We start from the raw sequence: 19,915 nt of genomic DNA, 5'->3' as shown, positions 1-19,915 counted from the left end.
AAACTTTAATTGAAATATAGTTAATTTGCAATGTGTTTCAGGCATATAGCAAGGTAAGTCAGTTATACATATGTGTATAAAATAAGTTCATCTGTATCATATTTTAGATCCCACATATGTGATATCATATGATATTTGTCTTTGTCTGACTTCACTTCACATAGTATGATAACTTCTAGTTCCATCCATATTGCCATACAAATGGCATTTCATTCCTTGTTACGGCTGAATAATATTCCACTGTGTAAAATGTGATGATATATAATATATAATACAATCGATGATATGTGTACCACATCTTTATCCATTTCTCTGTCGACGGACCTTTAGAGTGTTTCCTTGACTTGGCTGCTGCGAGCAGTCCTGCTGGGGTAGGGATGCGTGTACCTTCTGCGTCTTTTGGTCATGCTGGGTCTTAGTCGCTGTGCGCAGCACTTCTCTAGCTGCAGTGTGTGGTAAAGAGTCCTGCGGTAAAGAGGGGGCTACTCCTCCCTGAGGTGTGTGGGCTTCTTACTGCAGTGGCTTCTCCTGTTGTGGAGCTTGGATGCTAGAGCACCAGCTCCGTAGTTGTGGAGCACAGGCTTAGTTGCTTCGTGGCATCTGGAATATTCCAGGGATTGAACCCATGTCCCTTGCATTGGCAGGCGGATTCTTAACCACTGTACCACCAGGGGGTCCCCACATATATCTTTTTGAAGTAGAGTTTTGTCTGGGTATATGCCCAGGAGTGGGATTGCTGGATCTTTTGGTAGCTCTACTTTTATTTTTTTGAGGCACTCCAAATTGTTTGCCACAGTGGGTGCACCAGCTTACATTCCCACCCTTTTCTTCACACCAACAAGGAAGGTTTATTTTTCCCACTTTGCTGACAAGGCGCTTGTGGTACCCCTATGGGGAATCGAATCAGCAGAGCCAAGCGTCTCTCCCGAGAGACTGCAGGATGTCCTCTCCCCAGCAGAGGTCTCCAGGAGGCAGCAGGAGGTATGCTAAGCCCTGAGTGATCCAGCGCTCAGATGACCCCCCCGCACTATGAGGGGTCTTCTCCCCAAATGTACATACCCGGAGGGCTCTGGCAGGTAGCCAGCCGAGTCTGTGGACCTCACCCCACCCTCTACTTTGGTGATATGTCCCTGGTCCCAAGGTTACACAGCCCACAGCCACCCTCCCTCCCTTTGTCTTTAAAAACTCTCCTCTGAAAGCCATGGGGAGTTCAGGTCTTTTGAGCACCAGCTGCCCAGGACTCTGCCAAGCACCTGCAGTAAGTACTTCACTTTCCTTCACCACCGCCTGGTGTCAGTAAAGTGACTTTACCGCACACAGGCAAGTGAACCTGAGTTTGGTTCGGTAACACCAAACTCTCAACATTAACACAGGCTTAAACATGCTGGAGCCCTGGTCATAAGACAGGAAATGAGACCCAGTACAAGTTAGGGTGAGAGGCAGCCATGTTTACTGAGCACCTGCTGGGCACCTTGGTCCCCAGGGCAGCCTGTGAGCCAAGGGATATGATCCCTGTCATACAGATGAGGAAACCGGGACTCAGAAAACATGTGACTTGCACACGGCAGAGCCTGTGAGGGTCCAGTGTGAGCCCCATCTCCCGACTGGGGAGTTCTTGTCCTATTGATGGAGCCTCTGTGCCTGTCCCCTGAGGTCCTCCACGGGGTCCTCCTCAGCAGAGTCATCCTCACTCACTGCTTCTTTTCTCTGGCTCCGTATGGTGCTCTGAGCACTCTTAATAAGAATAACAGTAACAACAATAATAAAATCATCATCACAGCAACAATAGCAGTAATAATAATAATGGTGACAAGTATTATTTACTAAGTGCTTCAGGTAGATGTGTTCACCTAATACCACAACCCTCTGAGGGGTTACTATCATTAGCCCCACTTTGCAAGTGAGGGATCTAAGGCACAGAGAGGTTAAGGAACTTTCCCAGGGTCACACAGCTTGGGAGCAGTGCATTTGGACCCAGGCAGTCTGGCTTGGGACCATACTTCCTCCACTGCCTTTGGAGAGAATTATTCAGAAAGCATGAGACACCCCTTGTCCCCGCACTGTGGTTCCCTGAGTTTGCTTCAGGATGGTCCAGGTCAGACTCAGGGCCACCCTCCCACCCCCACAAGCAGCACCTCCTTCTCAGACCTGAATTCTCAGCCGGCCTCTGGTCTCTAGTCACTTCACCTTGTCACAGGTTTCACACCCCACCCAGTACTCACCTGGGCAAGAGACCATGGGAGAGCTGGGGACAGGGTGGTATCCATGAGTGGTGGCCGAGCATCGTAACGCCCATAAACTCCATGCATCTTGGCTCTAAAATCCTGTCAGGAGGGTTGGATCTGGTCAGGGAACAAAGTGGTGGGAGCGGGAAGGAAAGACGGCAGAACCAAAAGGCTGGTGCAGAGGTCACTGCTAGGACGTCCACCTGCACCAGGTCCATCTGGGAGCCATATGATCTGCAGCAGACTGGTATTAGTGGGTATTATCATCACACTTTACAGATGGGAAAACTGAGGCTCAGAGAGGCTATGTAACAAGTCCATAGTCCCACAGGAAGATTAGAGATCACACTCCCCCCATCACCAAAATAGAGATGAGTGAAGGCATCAGAGCCAGGCCAATCTTCATTGACCCTCCTATGATGGTTTTAAAGCTCATCCACAAATTCTTTGACTTCTCCCATCAGGAGCTGGACTACAGTTTTCCTCCCCTTGAATATGGCCTTAGTGACACACTTCTAAGAAACAGAATGTGGCAGACCTGTCATAAAAGCGACACAGTATCCACTTGGCTCTGTCTCTGATACTCACCCTTGGATCAGCCACCATGATGTGAGGAAGCCTATGGCCTATGGAGGGGCCATGGGCAGTTATTTGGTCGCAGACCCCACTGCAGACCACACAGGGTGGGCCTTGTAGGGGTACAGCTCATGCACTATTCCAAGGTTCCCAGCTCGGAAGGACTCGGCTATCTTGGAAGTCTTAATGATTACTGAACAAAGGGCCAGTGTCTTCATTTTGCCCTGAACTTTGTGAATCATGTCCTGGACCCAGATGACAGCCACACATGAGCCAGAAAGCCTTTGAAACCACTCCAGCCCCAGCTACAGAGTGGCAGAAAGACCCAAGTGATGACAACCCAGCTGAACCCGCCAACCCTAGAACCACAGAAGATAATCGTGGAAGACAATCGCTGCGCTGCTTTGACCACGAGGCATGGCACGGGACGTTGTAGATAACTCAGAAGGCTAATGTTAGATCTTAATTACATCAGATAAGGACCATAAGCACTTAGTCTACATGCAAAGCACAGCAGGCATCAGCCTGGAGATGCTTTTTGCTGTTGTTGTTTCATTTGTTTTTAAGCACCCAGGTGATGGTGATACGAATAGTCCATAAAGATGGTGTTGGGGAAATTTTCCACCTCTGGTTCTGTGCCCAGGGGCAGATATTTAAAAGAGTTCATTAAAACAAGCCTTCAAAGTTCGAGAAATTACAAAATGTTGCCAACAAAAACTGATTCTATCAAGACAAAACCAACTACTCGGCCACAAAAGAACTAAATAATGCCATTTGCGGCAACATGGATGCAACCAGAGATTATCATACCAAGTGAAGTAAACCAGAAAGAGAAAGACAAATACCATATGATATCACTTCTTTGTGGAATCTAAAATATGGCGCAAATGAACCTATCCACAAAACAGAAACAGACTCACAGACATAGAGATCAGACTGGTTGCCAAGGGAGAGTGGGAGGGGGGAGGGATGAATGGGGAGTCTGGGGTTAGCAGAGGCAGATTATTATATATAGCATAGATAAACAACAAGGCCCTACTGATAGCACTGGGAACTGTATCCAATCTCCTGGGATAAACCAAAAGGGAAAAGAGTATTTTTAAAAAAGAACGTATGTGTGTGTACATCTGAGTCACTTTGCTGTACAGCAGAGATTGGCACAACATTGTAAATCAACTATACTTCAATAAAAAAAGACAAAAACAACCCCCAATTCAGCCCCACCCCATAAAGAGGAGATGGGGTGTCTGTGACCCACCTCCAGGTCTTTCTCCAGGTCATAGCTCTCCAGAGTCTGGAAGGCACTGGAATACACCTCCACTGCTTTGGCATGGAAGACCATCTCAATGGTCACAAAGTCAGAAAAAATCTTCTGTGGGGAGAGAAACCCAGATCACGTAAGTAACACTGTCAGAGGGACTGTTCTGGGCTCACCTCAGATGTGGACCAACCAGGGGACAAGTCCTAGGTGGGGAATTTCAATACATTATTTCTAATTATTTTTGTTTGAACTGTTAATGCATTCCCATGGTTCAAAAATTGCACAGGGGTTGTTCAAGAAATGTGTGAGGTCCTGTGAACTTTCTGAAGGGTGTCATTTTCTCAGCTCTTGTCCAGCTGGGCTTCCTCACTCGGCCCTTGTTTCTCTATCTCCAAGGATTGGTGTTTGCAAATTGACAGCTACAAACTTGCAGCCTCTGTCACCCACAGACTGGAAGTGGGCCTTACAGGATGGGGAGGGGGTGCTGCTGGTAAGACACTGCCAGGCCCACTGGCCCCACAACCTGATGCCCCACTTTGTCAACATGTTATTAGTGATAAAGAGTTTTGCTTCTCTAGATCAGATGGTTCAGCTTGGCTCAGTAAACTCTCACAGAGCTCCTGCTGCGTTGCTGGCTCTGGTGGGGGCTCCTCCTCTGTGCAGGGCCCAGATAAGCTCCTACTACATGTCATGTCCAGCACAGTCTCTTATTGTGTCTCAGGCGCCAGTGGGGGTTTCTGCTGTGCTATGAACCCAGCACAAGCACCTACTGTGCACCAGACCCGAGAGGAGGCACCTACTGTGTGTCAGGCCCCTCCTACGTGCTGTGTTCAGTACAAGTTCCCACTGTGAGGGAAGCATCATCAGGGCACATGCTTGGTATAGGCAGGAACTCTGCAGTTTGGGAACTCTCCTCTTCCGGTCACAGGGGAAGCACCTGGGGGAGGCGGGCCAGAGAAAGCCGCAAAGCCACCTGGGAGAAGGCGGAGGGCCAGCGGGGGCCACAAAGCCACCTGGGAGAAGAAAGGCCTGGGGAGGCAAAGAGCGGGCTGGAAATCCCTGCTTCCCGCCTCCTTCCCTCGTGCCCTGCCGGAGGCAGTGCTGGCGGTCAGGCGAGGCCTCCTCCTGCCCTTCACTGGCGCTTGGCCCCGAGGGAATGACGTTCCCTCTCAAACCTCAGTTTCTTCGTCAGCACGGGAGGGACAGGAGTGGTCCCAGTCACAGAGACCTGTGAGAGGTTCTGTCAGGGCCGCGGCCCTCGACCCGTGGGCGCCTCGTCGACGCCGGCCCCACCTGGGGGCCTGTCAGGGATGCAGATTCCCGGTCCACCGGGGCCCACTGGCTGCGACCCCGAGACGGCCCGTCGGCAGCGTTTTAAGGAGCCCTCCAGGAGATTTCTGACGCCCGCTCGGGTAAGCGAACCCCCCTGCTTGGAAGCGGAGCTTCTGTTCTCTCGGCGTCAGAGTTCATTTGTAAATATTTCATTAGAAGTGTGACGTAAAACCGACAGAATGGTATTGATTATTTCCAGTTCTGGAAATTTGTTGGTTCGGGGAAGTGTCTTACAGATGGAATCCCCCAGATGTGAAGGACGCCCGCGTCGCCCCGCGCGCTTTGCTGGCCTCTGACCGTGGAGAAACGTGTGCGCTTGCGCCGGCCGCGGCCGCATCAGGTATTGAAAAGCGGCGTGCTGATGGTTTTAGGTTCTGCCTGCAACGCGCATGCTTGAGCAGTCCTCATTAGTGCTTCACTCGCTTCATTCGTTCGTTCTTTCATTCATTTCCCAAACGTTTACGAGTACTCGCCGAGTGCCCTGCCCTGGAGCTGGTGGTGCCCAGGACCCAGGAGGGGCCCTGGCAGGCAGGGCTCCTGCCTGTATGGGAGGCAGGCATGGAATGGCAAGTTCTCCCAGACATTTCCACCACCCCATCAGGGCTCCGCATGATCTGTCTCCCTCAACGTGTCATCCCTGTCAGGACAGGGCCCCTCTTGGCTGGCTGTGGTGTCCCAGCCTCAAGCATAGTGCCTGGCACATAGTGCGTATTCAACATGTGTTAGGTTCACCAGTGAATTAAAGATACAATGAACGCAGCCTCAGGGATAACTGTGCTGCCCCCCGCCCAGGCCAGGGGGGGATCGGTGTGTGTTAACAGTTGATCGGATCAGGTCTAGGGTGCAGGTGAGTTTCTCTGAAGGACAAGGAGGTGTGGGCTCGATGCAGAGTAATGCCAGAGCTCCTCGGTGGAGGACACAGCCTGTGCAAAGGCCCTGAGTTATGAAAGGCCTTGGTGCAGGTGGGCTTGGAGTGGTGTGTCCAAGATGAGGCTGGACGTCTGGACTGGGGTTTTTGGGACCTTGGGAAGATTTCAGCTTTTCTTCTTGGAACAAGGGAAGCACAGAACGGTGTTAAACCCGTACCAGTGACCAATCAGAGCTGCCTTTTGTGAGATTCCTATGGCTGCAATTTGGAAAATGGATTAAAGGAGGGGCCAAGAGTGGGTGCAGGGGCCTCTGTGACCATCTTGCCCTTAAAGATCCTGACTCCCTGGGGCCTCTGGTAAGAGCTGGGGTGCTGGACCTTTCTGGGTGGGGTCTCGGTGGAAGGAGGAATGCTATGTGTGACTGGGGCTTTACGGAGGAAAGGAGGCAGTCAGGGTGAGCCCTGAGGGCCCTGTGTGGAAAGGCAGAGGCCTGGAAGAGACAGACTGCCCAATTCTCCTGGCAGGCAGGGAGCCAGCCGGGTGTGAGAGGCAGGGCTGCCAGTGCTGGCTTCCGGGCAGACAGCTGTGCAGGACAGCTGCCCAAGCAGCCGGCCTCTTACCGCCCACGGCAGGATGAAGCCAGGATTTACTGTTCTGGGAGTCAGGGCCCTGAGAATTGGGCGGGCACAAGGTCACACACACACTGTCACAGGGAACACGTGTGTACTCACACAGGTGCAAACACAAATGCACAGACATACATGAGCAAACACACCAAAGTTCACACATGAAACAGCCCGAGGACTTCTGACCAGGGACCGATCACCCCTACCTGAATGTCCTTTAGCTTCTGCTTCTGGAAGGTGTCCACTGTCTCCTCCAGCTGGTGGGAGGTGCGGCTGGCATCCACTGAGGCCCTCTGCACGCTGGTCTCTGCCTGGCCCCAGAGATAGAAAGTGTCATGGGGACTCCATTCTGGATCATTCTCTGTTCCTTTGCCCTACTTTTGGGCCAGCTGTCCTGTGTAATGGGCACCTCTTGCCAATTTGGTCATCGAAGGAATGGCCAAGTAGGACCACAGCAAAAGGGGCAGCTGCCACTTGGACAGACCCACTTAGCTGTGTGACCTCAGTCAAGTGGCTTAACCTCCCAGAGTCTCAATGTACTTGCCTGCAAACATGGGTCAGTAATAAGGCTTGCTTTGCAGGATTGTTCCAAGAATGAAAGAGTGGGTGCAGCTGAGCTATTACTCTAACTATAACCTGTTAGGTACTCTACTGCTGCTGCTGCTGCTAAGTCGCTTCAGTCGTGTCCGACTCTGTGCGACCCCATAGACGGCAGCCCACCAGGCCTCTCCGTCCCTGGGATTCTCCAGGCAAGAACACTGGAGTGGGTCGCCACCTCCTTCTCCAATGCATGAAAGTGAAGTCGCTCAGTCGTGTCCGACTCTTCGCGACCCTATGGACTGCAGCCTACCAGGCTCCTCCATCCATGGGATTCTCCAGGCAAGAGTACTGGAGTGGGGTGCCATTGCCTTCTCCGTAGGAACTCCACATTTGCTGATAATTAATTCCTATATGTGGAACGATTTTAGTTGATTACTTTATTGGTTGCTTTGATTTAATCTCTATGGCCTGACTCCATGGCAGGCCTGGCACGTGAAGGAACACACAGAGGTGAGTTGGGGTTGGCCCCTTAGCTCTCTGTGACCTTGGGCAAGTCACTTTTCTCCGTTTTCTCATCTACAAGTGCCTGCCTTCTACAAGCAGTAAGTAGGTAAAGTAGGTAACCCCAAGGAAGCAGGCTGTGGTGAGGAGTGACTCCTCAACTTGCCTGAATAGCATTGCTGATGGGACAGAACCCAGGTCTCCCAAGTCCCAACCAATGGCTTTCCCAACACCTCTGATCCTCCCATCCTGAGCCCAGGGCCCTGCACACACCTGTCCGGGTAGAGCTCACCTTGCCATTTTGTGAGTCTATTCATTACCTGCATGTGAGCTTGCCTTCCTCACACAGATTTGTGACGCTCACCTGAGACTGAGAATGGTTTTGTTAGGGATCCAGGTTAACCAGCATCCCCTGGGGTGGCCCACGCAGCCCCCACCCAGAGGGTGCAGTGACATACTGCCCCGACCCCCCACCCCCAGCCCCTGCCTTGGGAGGGATACGATGGTCTGTCTATCCGAAGGGGATTTCTGCCTCAGTTTCTCCAGTTTTTCCAGTTGTTTGATTTCATTGTTCCGGACACTTTTGAATTTCTTGATCTCAGCCTAAGGAAGAGGAGGGTGGTTTCCCGAGGCCCCAGCCCAGCCAGTGTCTCCCTCCCTGTGGCCCACCCCGCAGGGAGTGGGGGCCCACCCCGCAGCGCCTTGCCCTTGCTCACCCGGGTCTGCTTTATTTGCACCCCATAGAGCTTCAGGGGGTTGACGACCTTCGTTTCCAGCCTCTCTACCTGGGGGCACGTAAACACACACACAGTCAGAACAGGTGGAGCCAGAGAGATGCTGAGAGGCTGTGCGGTCCCTGGCCTGCATTTATAGTGCTCTGACTGCATACCCAGGACTGTACATTGGGCCATCCCCCAGCCTTGGGGTTTCAAGCACCAGCCTGGGCTCAGAGCTGTGCCTCCCAAGAGCACAGTCACACATTTCCTCTTGATGAGCCCGTTTTCTGGCCTGTAAAATGGGTGTAAGGAGTGTACCCGCCCAGGGTTTCTTAGCAACTGGGTGAGACGCAGTGCATTTTATTTCTCCAGACTGCCTTAAGTTGTCACCAGGGAGGCTGACAGAGTCACCTGGAACACAAACTAGCAGAGAACCCAGAGTGGACCGCGCTGGGAAGCCCCAGGGACTGGCAGGGTGGGTGAGGGGACACTTCACGCCCCTGGGTCAGTGTCTGTGTGCAAGCCCAACACTTGACACTTAAGTGAACATTATCAGTAATAGTAACAGTCCAGTTAAAGCTGGCATGGATTAAGTGCTTACCCTGTGGATGTCACACTAAGCAGGCATAGGGGTCCCTCCAAGGGCTTTTCTTATAACCCTGATCGCCAGCCACCCCCTCTCCAGAGGTTCTGACTCAGCACATCCAGGGCATTGCCCCCAAATATGCCTTTCTAATAAGATCTGAGTCTGGCTTGACAGATGGGCCAGGGGATCTGGAATCCCTACCCAACCCCTTCCTCCTCCTCCATCAAGGCTTGTGGCTCTTCTAAATGCAAATCTAAAAAAAAATAATAATTTCCCAAATGCCAAAAGGGAAAGGAACATTTTCCCCTCCCTTTCTGTACAGCATTTCTTTGGAAAAACTTGGCAGTTACAGATCCTTTCTCTGTCCCTTTGAGATGGATGTAAACCTTTTAAAAGCTAAAGAAGCCTCTGGCTGGTTTTATAACCAGGCCAGGCCAGTCATCTCTGAACTGTAAACATCAGGAGGACAGTGTCTCCAGGAAGTTTGCCTGGCACCTGGCTCCAGACTGTACCTACCTGTTTGTTAGAAAGAGGTTTTAGTTTGCTCTGGATAAAGATGATTGGCCAGCCCAGTTGGCCCCCTAATCACCGGGTGGAATTAGGAAGTCCTCTGTGACAGAGGCACTGTCCCCTTCCCTGTTCTCAGGGCATCCCCTCCCTGAGGACAGTCATCTCCTATCTCCAGAGAGTGCACTTGGTGGGGAGTAAGGTTTCTCTGTTTTTGCCATCACTTATCTGATCACCTGCAACATGCATTGTCTTCTGGTTTAATGCTTATTCGATAGAAAAGCTGTTTTAGTCTTCTCTACCATAGCAGAGGGGAGTTTTTTTGGGCTGGCTGGAGATTATTATTTTTATTTTATTTCATTTTACTTTTAATCCCAAACTCCTGCTACTGCTGCTGCTAAGTCACTTCAGTCGTGTTCGACTCTGTGCGACCCCATAGACGGCAGCCCACCAGACTCCCCCGTCCCTGGGATTCTCCAGGCAAGAACACTGGAGTGGGTTGCCATTTCCTTCTCCAATGCATGGAAGTGAAAAGCGAAAGTGAAGTCGCTCAGTCGTGTCCGACTCTTCGCTACCCCATGGACTGCAGCCTTCCAGGCTCCTCCGCCCATGGGATTTTCCAGGCAAGAGTACTGGAGTGGGGGCCATTGCCTTCTCCACCCAAACTCCTAGTCCATCCCTAAACATTGATTTACAATATTGTTAATTTTTGCTCTACAGCAGAGTGACTCAGTTACACATTCTTTTCCGTTATGGTTTATCCCAAGATATCGAGTATAGTTCCCTGTGCTCTACAGTAGGACCTTGTTGTTTATCTATCCTATATGTAATAGTTTGCCTCTGCTAATCCCAAATTCCCAATCCATGCCTCTCCCACGTCTTCCCCCTTGGCAACCACAAGTCTGTCCTCTGTATCTGTGAGTCTTTATCATAGGTGTTTATTTGTGTCATATATTAGATCCCACATATAAGTGGTATCTTATGACACTTACCTTTATCTTTCTGATTTCACTTAGTATGATAATCTCAAGGTCCATCCGTGTTACTGCAGATGGCGTTATTGGTGTTTTTAATGGATGAGTAGTGTTCCGTTGTATATACACTACATGGAGTTTCCATTGTTAATTCTTTTCCTGACTCCCTGTATCTTTCTTGTCTTGCACAAGCCTCCAGGCTCTCAGTTCTATAAACTAAGATTTCACCCTGGCTCCTCTGGGGCTGTCTTTGCAGGAGATGCATCCACTAACTGTGAACCCCACCAGGCTGTCCCAACCCTCAGACTGCCCCCCACCCTGGGAAGTGGCTCCTCCGGAGCTACCTGCTCACCTCAGCTTGCCTATAATCTTGCACTTTGGCCAAGTCCTCAGCGAAGTTCCTCAGGGTGGCCCGCATCTCTGGGTTCTCTGTATTGGCGAAGTCGATGAGCTGTTTGACCAGCTGGTCGGCCTTGTCACGCAGCCGGGCTGTCTTGCGGGTGTAGGCGGCCAGCAGTGAGCAGAACTGGCCGAAGGACTTCTCAGCATTGGTCACTGTGTCCTCCATCACCCGCACCTGGCTGTCCCTGGGGAGGCAGGGGCCTGAGGGGCCGTTCTGGGCAGTGACACCCAGCCAGGTCACACCCACACAGGTGACACAGGGATCGCCCACCCACGGCCCTCCTCCTCAGTGGCAGGCCTGGCCCAGGTGCCTGCTCCCCAAGATAATACCCACAGTCTCTGGGTCAGGCCAGCAAGGCAGATGCCAGAGGCCAGAGGGGCCATGGCACTGGTCAGTGGCCAGGCAGGCATGCAAGCGTGGGTTTGGCTCCTAACTTGGCCTTTCGCACCGTGAGATCCTTTAGAGGGGGTTTATCTTCCCGGTAGAGTTGGTCTGTATTCCAGCCATCCTGAGGGGCAGTGACCTCTCTTCTATGAAATTCCCTGATTCTGTCTTTTTCCTGAGCTGTTGAAATTCTCTGCCTTCTCTGCATCATAAAGCTTTTTATTTTTGGAATTAATAAACTTTTTTGGGGGGGAAATAGTTTTAGGTTTACAGAAAAACAGTGGAAAGTACAGAGTGTTCCCACAAACCGTTCCCTAGCACGTGGTTTCCCCTATTATTAACAGCCTTCCTTTCTGCAGGACCTTTGTTACAAAAGACGAACCCATGGCGATACATCCGTATTAACTAAAGTCCCTCATTTACCTGAAGGTTCCCTCTTGGTGTGGTATATGTCGTAGGTTTTGACAAATGCTCGATGCCCTGTCTCCAACTATCGCAGCATCATAGAGAAGTTTCACGGCCCTAAAGACCCTGTGCTCTGCCTTGGGTCCCTCCTGCCTCTCCCAGCCCTGGACCTTGTTTGTCCTTGTGGTGCACCATTTTCCAGTACTTATCACTTCCTGTTGTGCAGAGGGGTGGGGGGCGAGGGCTTGCTGACTCATTTTTTATGTGCTGCTAGCCAGCAGCCTGCCCATCAAAGGTGTTCCATGAAGAAGTGCGGAGTGAGTGAGGACCTGCTGGATTTTGTCTTCCTGAGACAGCTGAGTGGCACAGCCTCACTCACCTCCCTCTCACCCCACTGCACCCTGTCCTCATCCCTCATCCCAGGTGGTTGCTGCCCTAGCCGCCTCTGACCAAACCTCCCAGCCGAGCATTCCTCTAATGGTATCTCTAAGGCTGGAAGCTGGGAGGAGGGCTTTTTGTCCTCCCCAGAAACCCTAATTGGTGCAGTACCCATCATGTGCATGATCCTGCAAGCAAGGTACATGGAGGCCAGAGAGGTGAAGCACCTTGCTCCAGGTCACACAGCCAGCTGCATTCTCTGTCCCTCCAGGTGGAGTCCTTCGACCCCTCAATCAGAATCACCTAGGGCACAAGTTAAGCCTGCAGAATCCCAGCCCACCCTCCCCCAGGCTTGTGACCTAGACTCCCTGTGAAATGGGGCCCAGGGGTTACATTTGTAAATAAACACATCAGGTGGTCCAGAGTTTGCAATCCCCAGAGGATCCAGGTGTGGGAACAGCTGGCTAAGGGACAGGCAGTTGAGAAAGCAGTGATTGAATCAGGCTGCAGGCAGTGGGGTTGGGAACAGTTCCACAGAAGGGATGATGCCTGGTGGGTTTTGAAGCATAAAGGGGTTTCCTAGGTAGAGATGAGCTAGAGAAGTTGGAGTGGACCATGTAAATTTAGCTACCCCAGGTCTGTGGGCAAAAATGCTGGAGAAGTAGATGGAGGCCCGAGTCTGGAAGCCCCCATGGTCCCTTGACCTTGAGGTGGGTGTGGTGCGGGCAGGACAGCATCCTTATCACCACCCCCTCAGCAGTCCAGGCAGCCTCATCTGTCTCAGTTAATTTGGCCCTGAGAACCTGGCCGCCCCCCTCCCTCTCAGCTGGGGCCAGCATGGAGCTGCTTACCTGGAGAGAATGATGTTCATTGTGATCAGAGGCAGCAGCTGTCCTGGTCTTGGGGAATAAGGGCAGGGCCCCAGGGGTCCCCCAGGCCTGGGAGAAGTCGCACAGGGCTGGGCGCAGCTGTGGTCCTGGCTCAAGGGACGCTGCCACTTGGTTGCTGGGCAACGTGGCTGCCCACAGTAACCCTGGGAGGAGCCTCTGCTGGTCACCAGGGCAACCTCTCCTGGGACCAGCCTCCCCAGGCAGGGTTAGGAGGCCTCACCCTGCCGTGCACTGGTCCAGGTAGAGTCCCAGAGAGGCCCCTGCTGTGGTGAATGCAGAGGTTCTTATGGACCTGGAAGTGTGAGGGCTCCCCCAGAGGTGCAGGGACTGGGTTTAGGGCTGCTGGCCTGGGATGCAGCCCTGGGCCTAGCTGTGTTCATGGGTCCTGTTGCTGGGACACCTCCCACGAGAAGGCCGCCCAGCCCTCCCAGGCTCCTGAGAGACCTGGCTACTCAGGAGAGGTGTGTGAAAAAGCACAGAGGGAATGTGGGGGTCCTGAGGACTTGTTGCTGAGTGGAGGGGAGGTATAAATATGTCTTAAATGTGTTAATTCTCATTTTTGCTGCTTGTTTCCCCCTTGTTATCAACTTACTTTTTAGTTTTATAAGAACTTACTTTTACTGTTAGGAAAGTAAGAAAACAAAGATAACACAAAAGGAAACAGATACAGCAGCACACATTAAGTTGTACTAAGTAAAATACATTTTGCTAATTGTTAGATTTGTGCATTTCAGTACATCTGCTGCTGCTGCTGCTAAGTCACTTCAGTCGTGTCCGACTCTGTGCGACCCCATAGACAGCACACCAGGCTCCCCCGTCCCTGGGATTCTCCAGGCAAGAACACTGGAGTGGGTTGCCATTTCCTTCTCCAATGCATGAAAGTGAAAAGTGAAAGGGAAGTCGCTCAGTCGTGTCTGACTCTTAGCGACCCCATGGACTGCAGCCCACCAGGCTCCTCCATCCATGGGATTTTCCAGGCAAGAGTACTGGAGTGGGTTGCCATTCTTACCTAAAGAATTATGACGCTAACAACCACAACAATGATAAGAGATTGGATGGGAAGAGGTGAAGGCAGAAAAGCAGAATGTTGGTAACTCTTACCATGGGGGACCCACTGCCCAAGTCTTCACTTGTATATGCCTGGAGGTCTTCATAATGAAGAGTGATCTTTTAAAAAATGTATATGAAAGTAAGGACTTCATTTTTATTGAAACATAGTAGATTTACAATGGTATGTTAGTTTCTGGTGTATTGCAGAGTGATTCAGCTTTCAGTTCAGTTGCTTAGTCGTGTCTGACTCTTGGCGACCCCATGGACTGCAGCACGCCAGGCTTCCCTGTCCATCACCAACTCCCGGAGCTTACTGAAATTCATGTCCATCAAGTCGGTGATGCCATCCAACCGTTTCATCCTCTGTCATCCCCTTCTCCCGCCTTCACTCTTTTCCAGCATCAGGGTCTTTTCCAATGAGTCAGTTCTTTGCATCAGTTGGCCAAAGTATTGGAGTTTCAGCTTCAGCATCAGTCCTTCCAATGAACATTCAGGACTGATTTCCTTTAGGATGGACTAGTTGGATCTGTCCAAGAGACTCTCAAGAGTCTTCTCCAACACTACAGTTCAAAAGCCATCAATTCTTTGGCACTCAGAAATAAAGTGATGTCTATATGTTAATCCCAAACTCCTAATTTACCCCTCCCCTCTTTTCCCTTTCAGTCACCATAAGTTTGTTTTCTATGCCTATGACTCTGTTTCTGTTTTGTAAATAAGCTCTTTTGTGCCATATTTTAGAGTTCACATATAAGTGACGTCATATGGTATTTGTCTTTCTCTGTCTGGTTTACTTCACTTAGTATGATGGTCTTTAGATCCATTCATGTTGCTGCAAGTGGCATGATTTCATTCTTTTTTATGGCTGAGTAATATTCCAGTGTGTGTGTGTGTGTGTGTGTGTGTGTGTGTGTGTATACCACATCATCTTTATCCATTCATCTGTTGATGAACACTAATGTTGCTTCCATGTCTTGGTTATTGTTAATAGTGCTGCTATGAACACTGTGGTACATGTATATGTTTGAATCATAGTTTTCTCCAGATATATGCCCAGGAGTGGGATTGCAGGGTCATATGGTAGCTCTGTTTTTAGTTTTTAAGAAACCTCTATACTATTCTCCATGGTATCTGCACCAGTTTACATTCCTCTCAGCAGTGTACGAGGGTTCCCTTTTCTCCACACCTTGAAAGCGAGGACTTTAGAGTCAGCTAAACACAGATTCAGATCCCAGCCCCTAGCCCTGCTGTGTGGCCTGGGGCAAGTCACCTGACCTCACTGGGCAGCAGTCTTCTCCCCTGTGAAACTGGATCAGGGCCCTCTTTCCTTGCCTTGTTGTTAGGAGAACTGAGTCCCTGGTGCAGCAGTAAAGGGACAGGGCAGGCAGCCCCCAGGGTGATTCTGAGTCTGCCGGCCCTGGTGGTGCCAGCGCTACTGTGGCTGGTCCTGTGCTGGTACCTGCCCTCCCCCGCATCCCTGTATGGTCCCTTTATCACTCCAGCTGTCTCTCTGCATGGGAGCCGAGAGCTCCCCGTGGGTCCTGAGCGATGCATTCACGTACCTCGGCTTATTCCTTTCTGGAGCAAGTCACCTCCCCGACTTCCCCAGGTGGTGCCTCTGACCAGCGCTGCCCTGAGGCTCTGCTGGTCACTGTGCGAGTCTTGCCTGTATCATGCTGGGGTGTATGTGGGGGGTCACATCCTCCTTGTGCTGACACGCTGTCGGCTCCATCTCTTGTGGGGGCTGCATGGTACTGAATAATGTCCCCCCAAATGCATGTCCACCCAGAACCTCAGAGAGTGACCTTATTAGGAAGAAGGGTCTTTGCAGCTGTTGTTAGCTGAGTGAGCCCTCCTGGAGCAAAGCAAGATGGCTGTGGTCCCATGACTGGGGTCTTAGAAGAAGAGGAAGCAGAGGCACACACAGGGAAGACAGCCCTGTGACAGTGAGCCGAGCCTGGAGGGGTGTGGCCACAAGCCAGGCCTGGCATCCCTCGCTCCCTGCACGTTTAGAGAAGAGCTTCATTTCCATCCCTGGGCCTCTTTCTCTCCCTGACGTACGCTGTCTCTACCCATCCCTCTCCCTCCTTCCTTCCCTCTGCTCGTCTGTTTCCAGCTTCATGAACAACTCATGGAGGTAATTCCTGTCACAACAATAACACCAATACCTGTGGGGCAGCCCTGGGCCCGTCCTACTCTGAGCCCTGCATTGATTGACTCACACACTCAAAAGGGTGGGGTTTTTTTGTTTGTTTGTTTTTTAAAGTGGGAGTTGGGAATCAGCAGGACAACATACTTGAGGCATGACATTTCACTTTAAAATGCAGCCTTTGCAGTTAGCTGACTGTGATGGCCGGGCTTCTGTGTCTTCTTGACTGGGCCCTAGCGTCCTGTGGTTTCCTCCAGCACACATGCATGGGTTGCTGGGAAGGCCTTGGCGTATGTGGTGGGCATCACAGCCCTTAGGTAAATGACCTGACCCTAGGAGACTAGGGGGCGGAGGGGAGGCTTCACCCAGTCACTGGATGACCCTAAGAGCGAAGTGAGCTTTCTTGGAGATGGAGAAATCTGCCTCAAACCGGCAGCATTAGCTTCTGCCTGAGTTTCCAACCTGCCCTGTGGTTTTCAGACTTGCCAGCCCCCACATCATGTGAACCAGTTCCTGAAAATAAGTCTCCTCATACATTCGATTGATTCTGTTTCTGTGGAGCCCCCAGCTCTTTTAGGACCAGGAGAGCAGGACCGGCTACAAAGCCATTTCAGGTTTCTGGGGCTCCTGGAAGATGGGGGGGATCAATATTTTCAGCAACACCACCAGAGGGCAGCAGAGACCCCCTAATGAGGAATTCCCCCGTGGTGGGCAGAGTGGGCTGTGACCTCAGGAAACGCAGCAGAGGAAGAACATGCCTTCAGGCAGGATGGGAGAAGGAGCCGCAGGTCAGAGAGAAAGGGCAACGGGTCGTTTATGAACTTTAAAGAACGGAAACTGCCTTCTAGAAAGGGCCAAACAGAGACATCTTGTGGCCAGAGAGAGAAAAGCTAAGAGACTGGGCGGCAGAAGCTGGGGCACAGACTCCTTCATTGCCTTTGGCTGCAGGGGCAAACATATCTGTGTCCTTGAGAAAAATGGCACGAACCCTGTGTGCCCCTCGCTGAGAGCCCACGACACTCTCACTCTCTCTGCTGTATCCTCAGCCGCATGAGAGCCGGTTCTAGACATCCTGACGCTTTGCCCCCAAATGCAGTGTGCACCTCCAGAGAGCAAATACGTCGTCTTGCAAGAGCTCGTGTGACCTTCACACCCAGGAAAGTGGGATGCGGTGCTGGCAACCAACACTCTGCATCATCATGTTTCCCCAGCTGTCCCACCAAAGTCACTGGTGGCTGGTTTTCCTGCTGATTCGGGGTGTGTTGCAATTCCTGCTGAGTCTGTTTGCTCTCGTTGAGTTGAGAATGGCACCCCAGGTGTTTTCCTTTTAGGATATGGACTTTCTGTTTGTAACAGAAATAATTCCTGATGTACAAAAATAGTACAAGAATTCCTTCACCTGATTTCTCCAGTTGTTAACGTTTTACTGAGTTTGCCTTATCATTCTCTTCTCTTCCTCCATCCCTCCCTCCCTCTCTCTGTTTTATTTTCTGAACCACTTGAGAGCAAGTTGCAGACCCGATGCCCCTTTACCCAAATACTCGCTATATGTTTCCTAAGAGCAGGACCAGCCTCACACACAGCCACAGACAAATCTTGAAACCAGACCATTTGCACTGTTACATGTTCTTTCCTTCTATTATCTAATCTGCAGACTGTATTCAGATTTCATACTTGTCCCTGAAATGTCATTTTGGTACGTAAGCAAACAGATCATTTTCTCTTGCTCCAGGGTCCAGTCCAGGGTCACTCTCTGTCCTTAGCTGGCCCAATTCTGATGTTTCTTTTGGATGTGGGGGGCAGTTACTTTGGGGCACATAGCTCTGTGGGGTTGGATGCAGGTCTCACACCTGGACATGAGGACTGAGAGACAGCCCTGCCCCATTTTATGAGACTGTCTTCATAGCTGAGTCTTTTCCCTCTGCTGTTTCCCCACATGACGCCGGCTCTCACCATCTGTGCCTCTTTAGGGCCTGGTGAGCCCAGGATCTGGGTTCAGTCATCTTCCATCCCTCATCGGGCATTTGCTTAGTGTCTCTGCCCCCTGGCCCTGGGTGGCTGGATAGAGACACATCTCTACACAGGCAGATGGGTCCCTGTCTCCTGGAGCTTGTGACCAGGGGCCAAGTCCAGGCCCTTTCCTCCGAGCTGGGCCCCAGGCAGGCCAGGACTCTGTTGAGCCTCATCTGGGCATTGGGGTAAGTCGTCATCCAGCCTCACAGGGTAACCTCAGGGAGGACATGAGATGGTGCTGGGGAGGGATCTTTGATGTCTGGCCGCAGTAGCCCTGGGTGGGATGGGGGTGGCTGCCAGTGCCCCATTCCCATGAGAGGTCTGACTACACCTGCCTCCAGGGAGCTCTGCCTTCCCAGATCTAATCCCTGACACTTTTAGTGCTGCTCAAGATTGAATAATAATTTTTTCTTAGCCAACGTGTCACACCAAGCTGGCATTTCACAGGGTTCACGAAGCCAGCAGGTGGGTATGTAAACTTGGAAAGGAGCGCTCAGTCAGGGCTGCTGCAGACCCCACAGTGGCAGTGACTTTGTAGCCCTGCCAGACTGGCGTTTCTCCTGACTTTGAACCCAGCTTGGGGGATGTGCCTGGAGGCCCCAGGGGGACTGGGATCAGGGAGGGCCCCACTGGGTCCTGCTTGGTGAAAGCAATGGGATGACCCCTGCCCCGAAAATGGCTCCATCCTGGCCAGGCTGGCACTGGGGGCATCAGGCCAGCTGGGAGGGCTACAGCTAGACGGGGAGATGGGAAAGGTTCCTGAACTGTGCCAGGCCTCAGAATGGCAGAGAGCAGTCAAGAGCCAAACAGCGTCCCAAGTTCACACAATGGGAGGCATTGGGGGCAGGGCGGGACTTATCCTGCTCACCCCTCACCCCCCAGATTCTGCTCCCAATCCGACTCCTGGCCTCCAAAACATGAGATAATAAACGTGTGCTGTTTGGGGTCATTTGGTTACGGCAGTCCCAGGAAACTCCTTTTTAATTCAAATCCTGGCCTTTCATCCGCCCTCTGGGGCTGATCACAGAGGACACAGCCAGTGTGAACCCTGGGGGTACAGAGGATTCATGGGGGTGCTGACTGACCCTGCCTTCCACACATACTGGCCTTTCTCACACTTCCCTCTCCTGGGCGCAGGGCCTAAGCTCTGGACTGGACCCCAGCACTCTCCCGGGCAGCCTCTGTTCCTGTCCTTCCCATTGCCTGAGCCTTGGTTCTCAGCCTACAGACCCTCAGTGGGGACAACCACAGACAGCGCCAGAATGCAGAGCCCAACTCGGCTCTGCCGGGTAACCTCGGTGGGGGCCACCTGTCCTCCCCAGGCTCAGCTACCTCACCATGTAATGCGGGTGGCACGCACCTACTCCACTTGGTTCTGTGGGCATTGCCGTGCCATGCTGTGCTAAGTTGCTTCAGTCATGTCCAATTCTTTTCGACCCTATGGACTGTAGCCTGCCAGGTTCCTCTGCCTGTGGGATTCTCCAGGCAAGAATACTGGAGTGGTTGCCGTGTCCTCCTCCAGGGGAACTTCCC

General features: G+C 51.8%; 1 protein-coding gene across 2 annotated transcripts; it reads right to left on the bottom strand.

Annotated features, from left to right (window-relative positions):
- Nucleotides 1–1,433: 1,433 nt before the first annotated feature.
- On the bottom strand, nt 1,434–13,288 carry FAM92B (family with sequence similarity 92 member B). Of its 2 annotated transcripts, none has more exons than XM_027513884.1 (9): nt 13,135–13,288; nt 11,066–11,316; nt 8,647–8,715; nt 8,432–8,533; nt 8,295–8,300; nt 7,096–7,200; nt 4,060–4,173; nt 2,223–2,324; nt 1,434–1,734 (listed from the first exon to the last, which is right to left on the bottom strand). In XM_027513884.1, exons 2-9 carry the CDS (start codon nt 11,279–11,281, stop codon nt 1,621–1,623), a joined length of 828 nt encoding a protein of 275 aa, XP_027369685.1. In that variant the 5' UTR covers nt 11,282–11,316; nt 13,135–13,288; the 3' UTR covers nt 1,434–1,620. The 2 variants fall into 2 exon arrangements, with proteins under 2 accessions (XP_027369685.1, XP_027369683.1); XM_027513882.1 differs by having other exon boundaries at nt 11,066–11,300.
- Between the last annotated feature and the right edge of the window lie 6,627 nt (nt 13,289–19,915).

The sequence above is a fragment of the Bos indicus x Bos taurus genome, chromosome 18, assembly GCF_003369695.1.
Source record: "Bos indicus x Bos taurus breed Angus x Brahman F1 hybrid chromosome 18, Bos_hybrid_MaternalHap_v2.0, whole genome shotgun sequence".
Classification (NCBI taxonomy): domain Eukaryota; kingdom Metazoa; phylum Chordata; class Mammalia; order Artiodactyla; family Bovidae; genus Bos; species Bos indicus x Bos taurus.
Note: the sequence above shows the minus strand (reverse complement) of the source record. Positions and strands in the feature narration are given on the sequence as shown.

Coding starts and splice junctions, on each gene's coding strand:
- FAM92B (XM_027513882.1), bottom strand. CDS start 13,154: ATGAACATCATTCTCTCCAG. Junction 8,716..11,065: donor AAGATTATAGGCAAGCTGAG/GTGAGCAGGTAG, acceptor ACGTGCCCCCAG/GTAGAGAGGCTGGAAACGAA. Junction 8,534..8,646: donor TGCAAATAAAGCAGACCCGG/GTGAGCAAGGGC, acceptor CCTCTTCCTTAG/GCTGAGATCAAGAAATTCAA.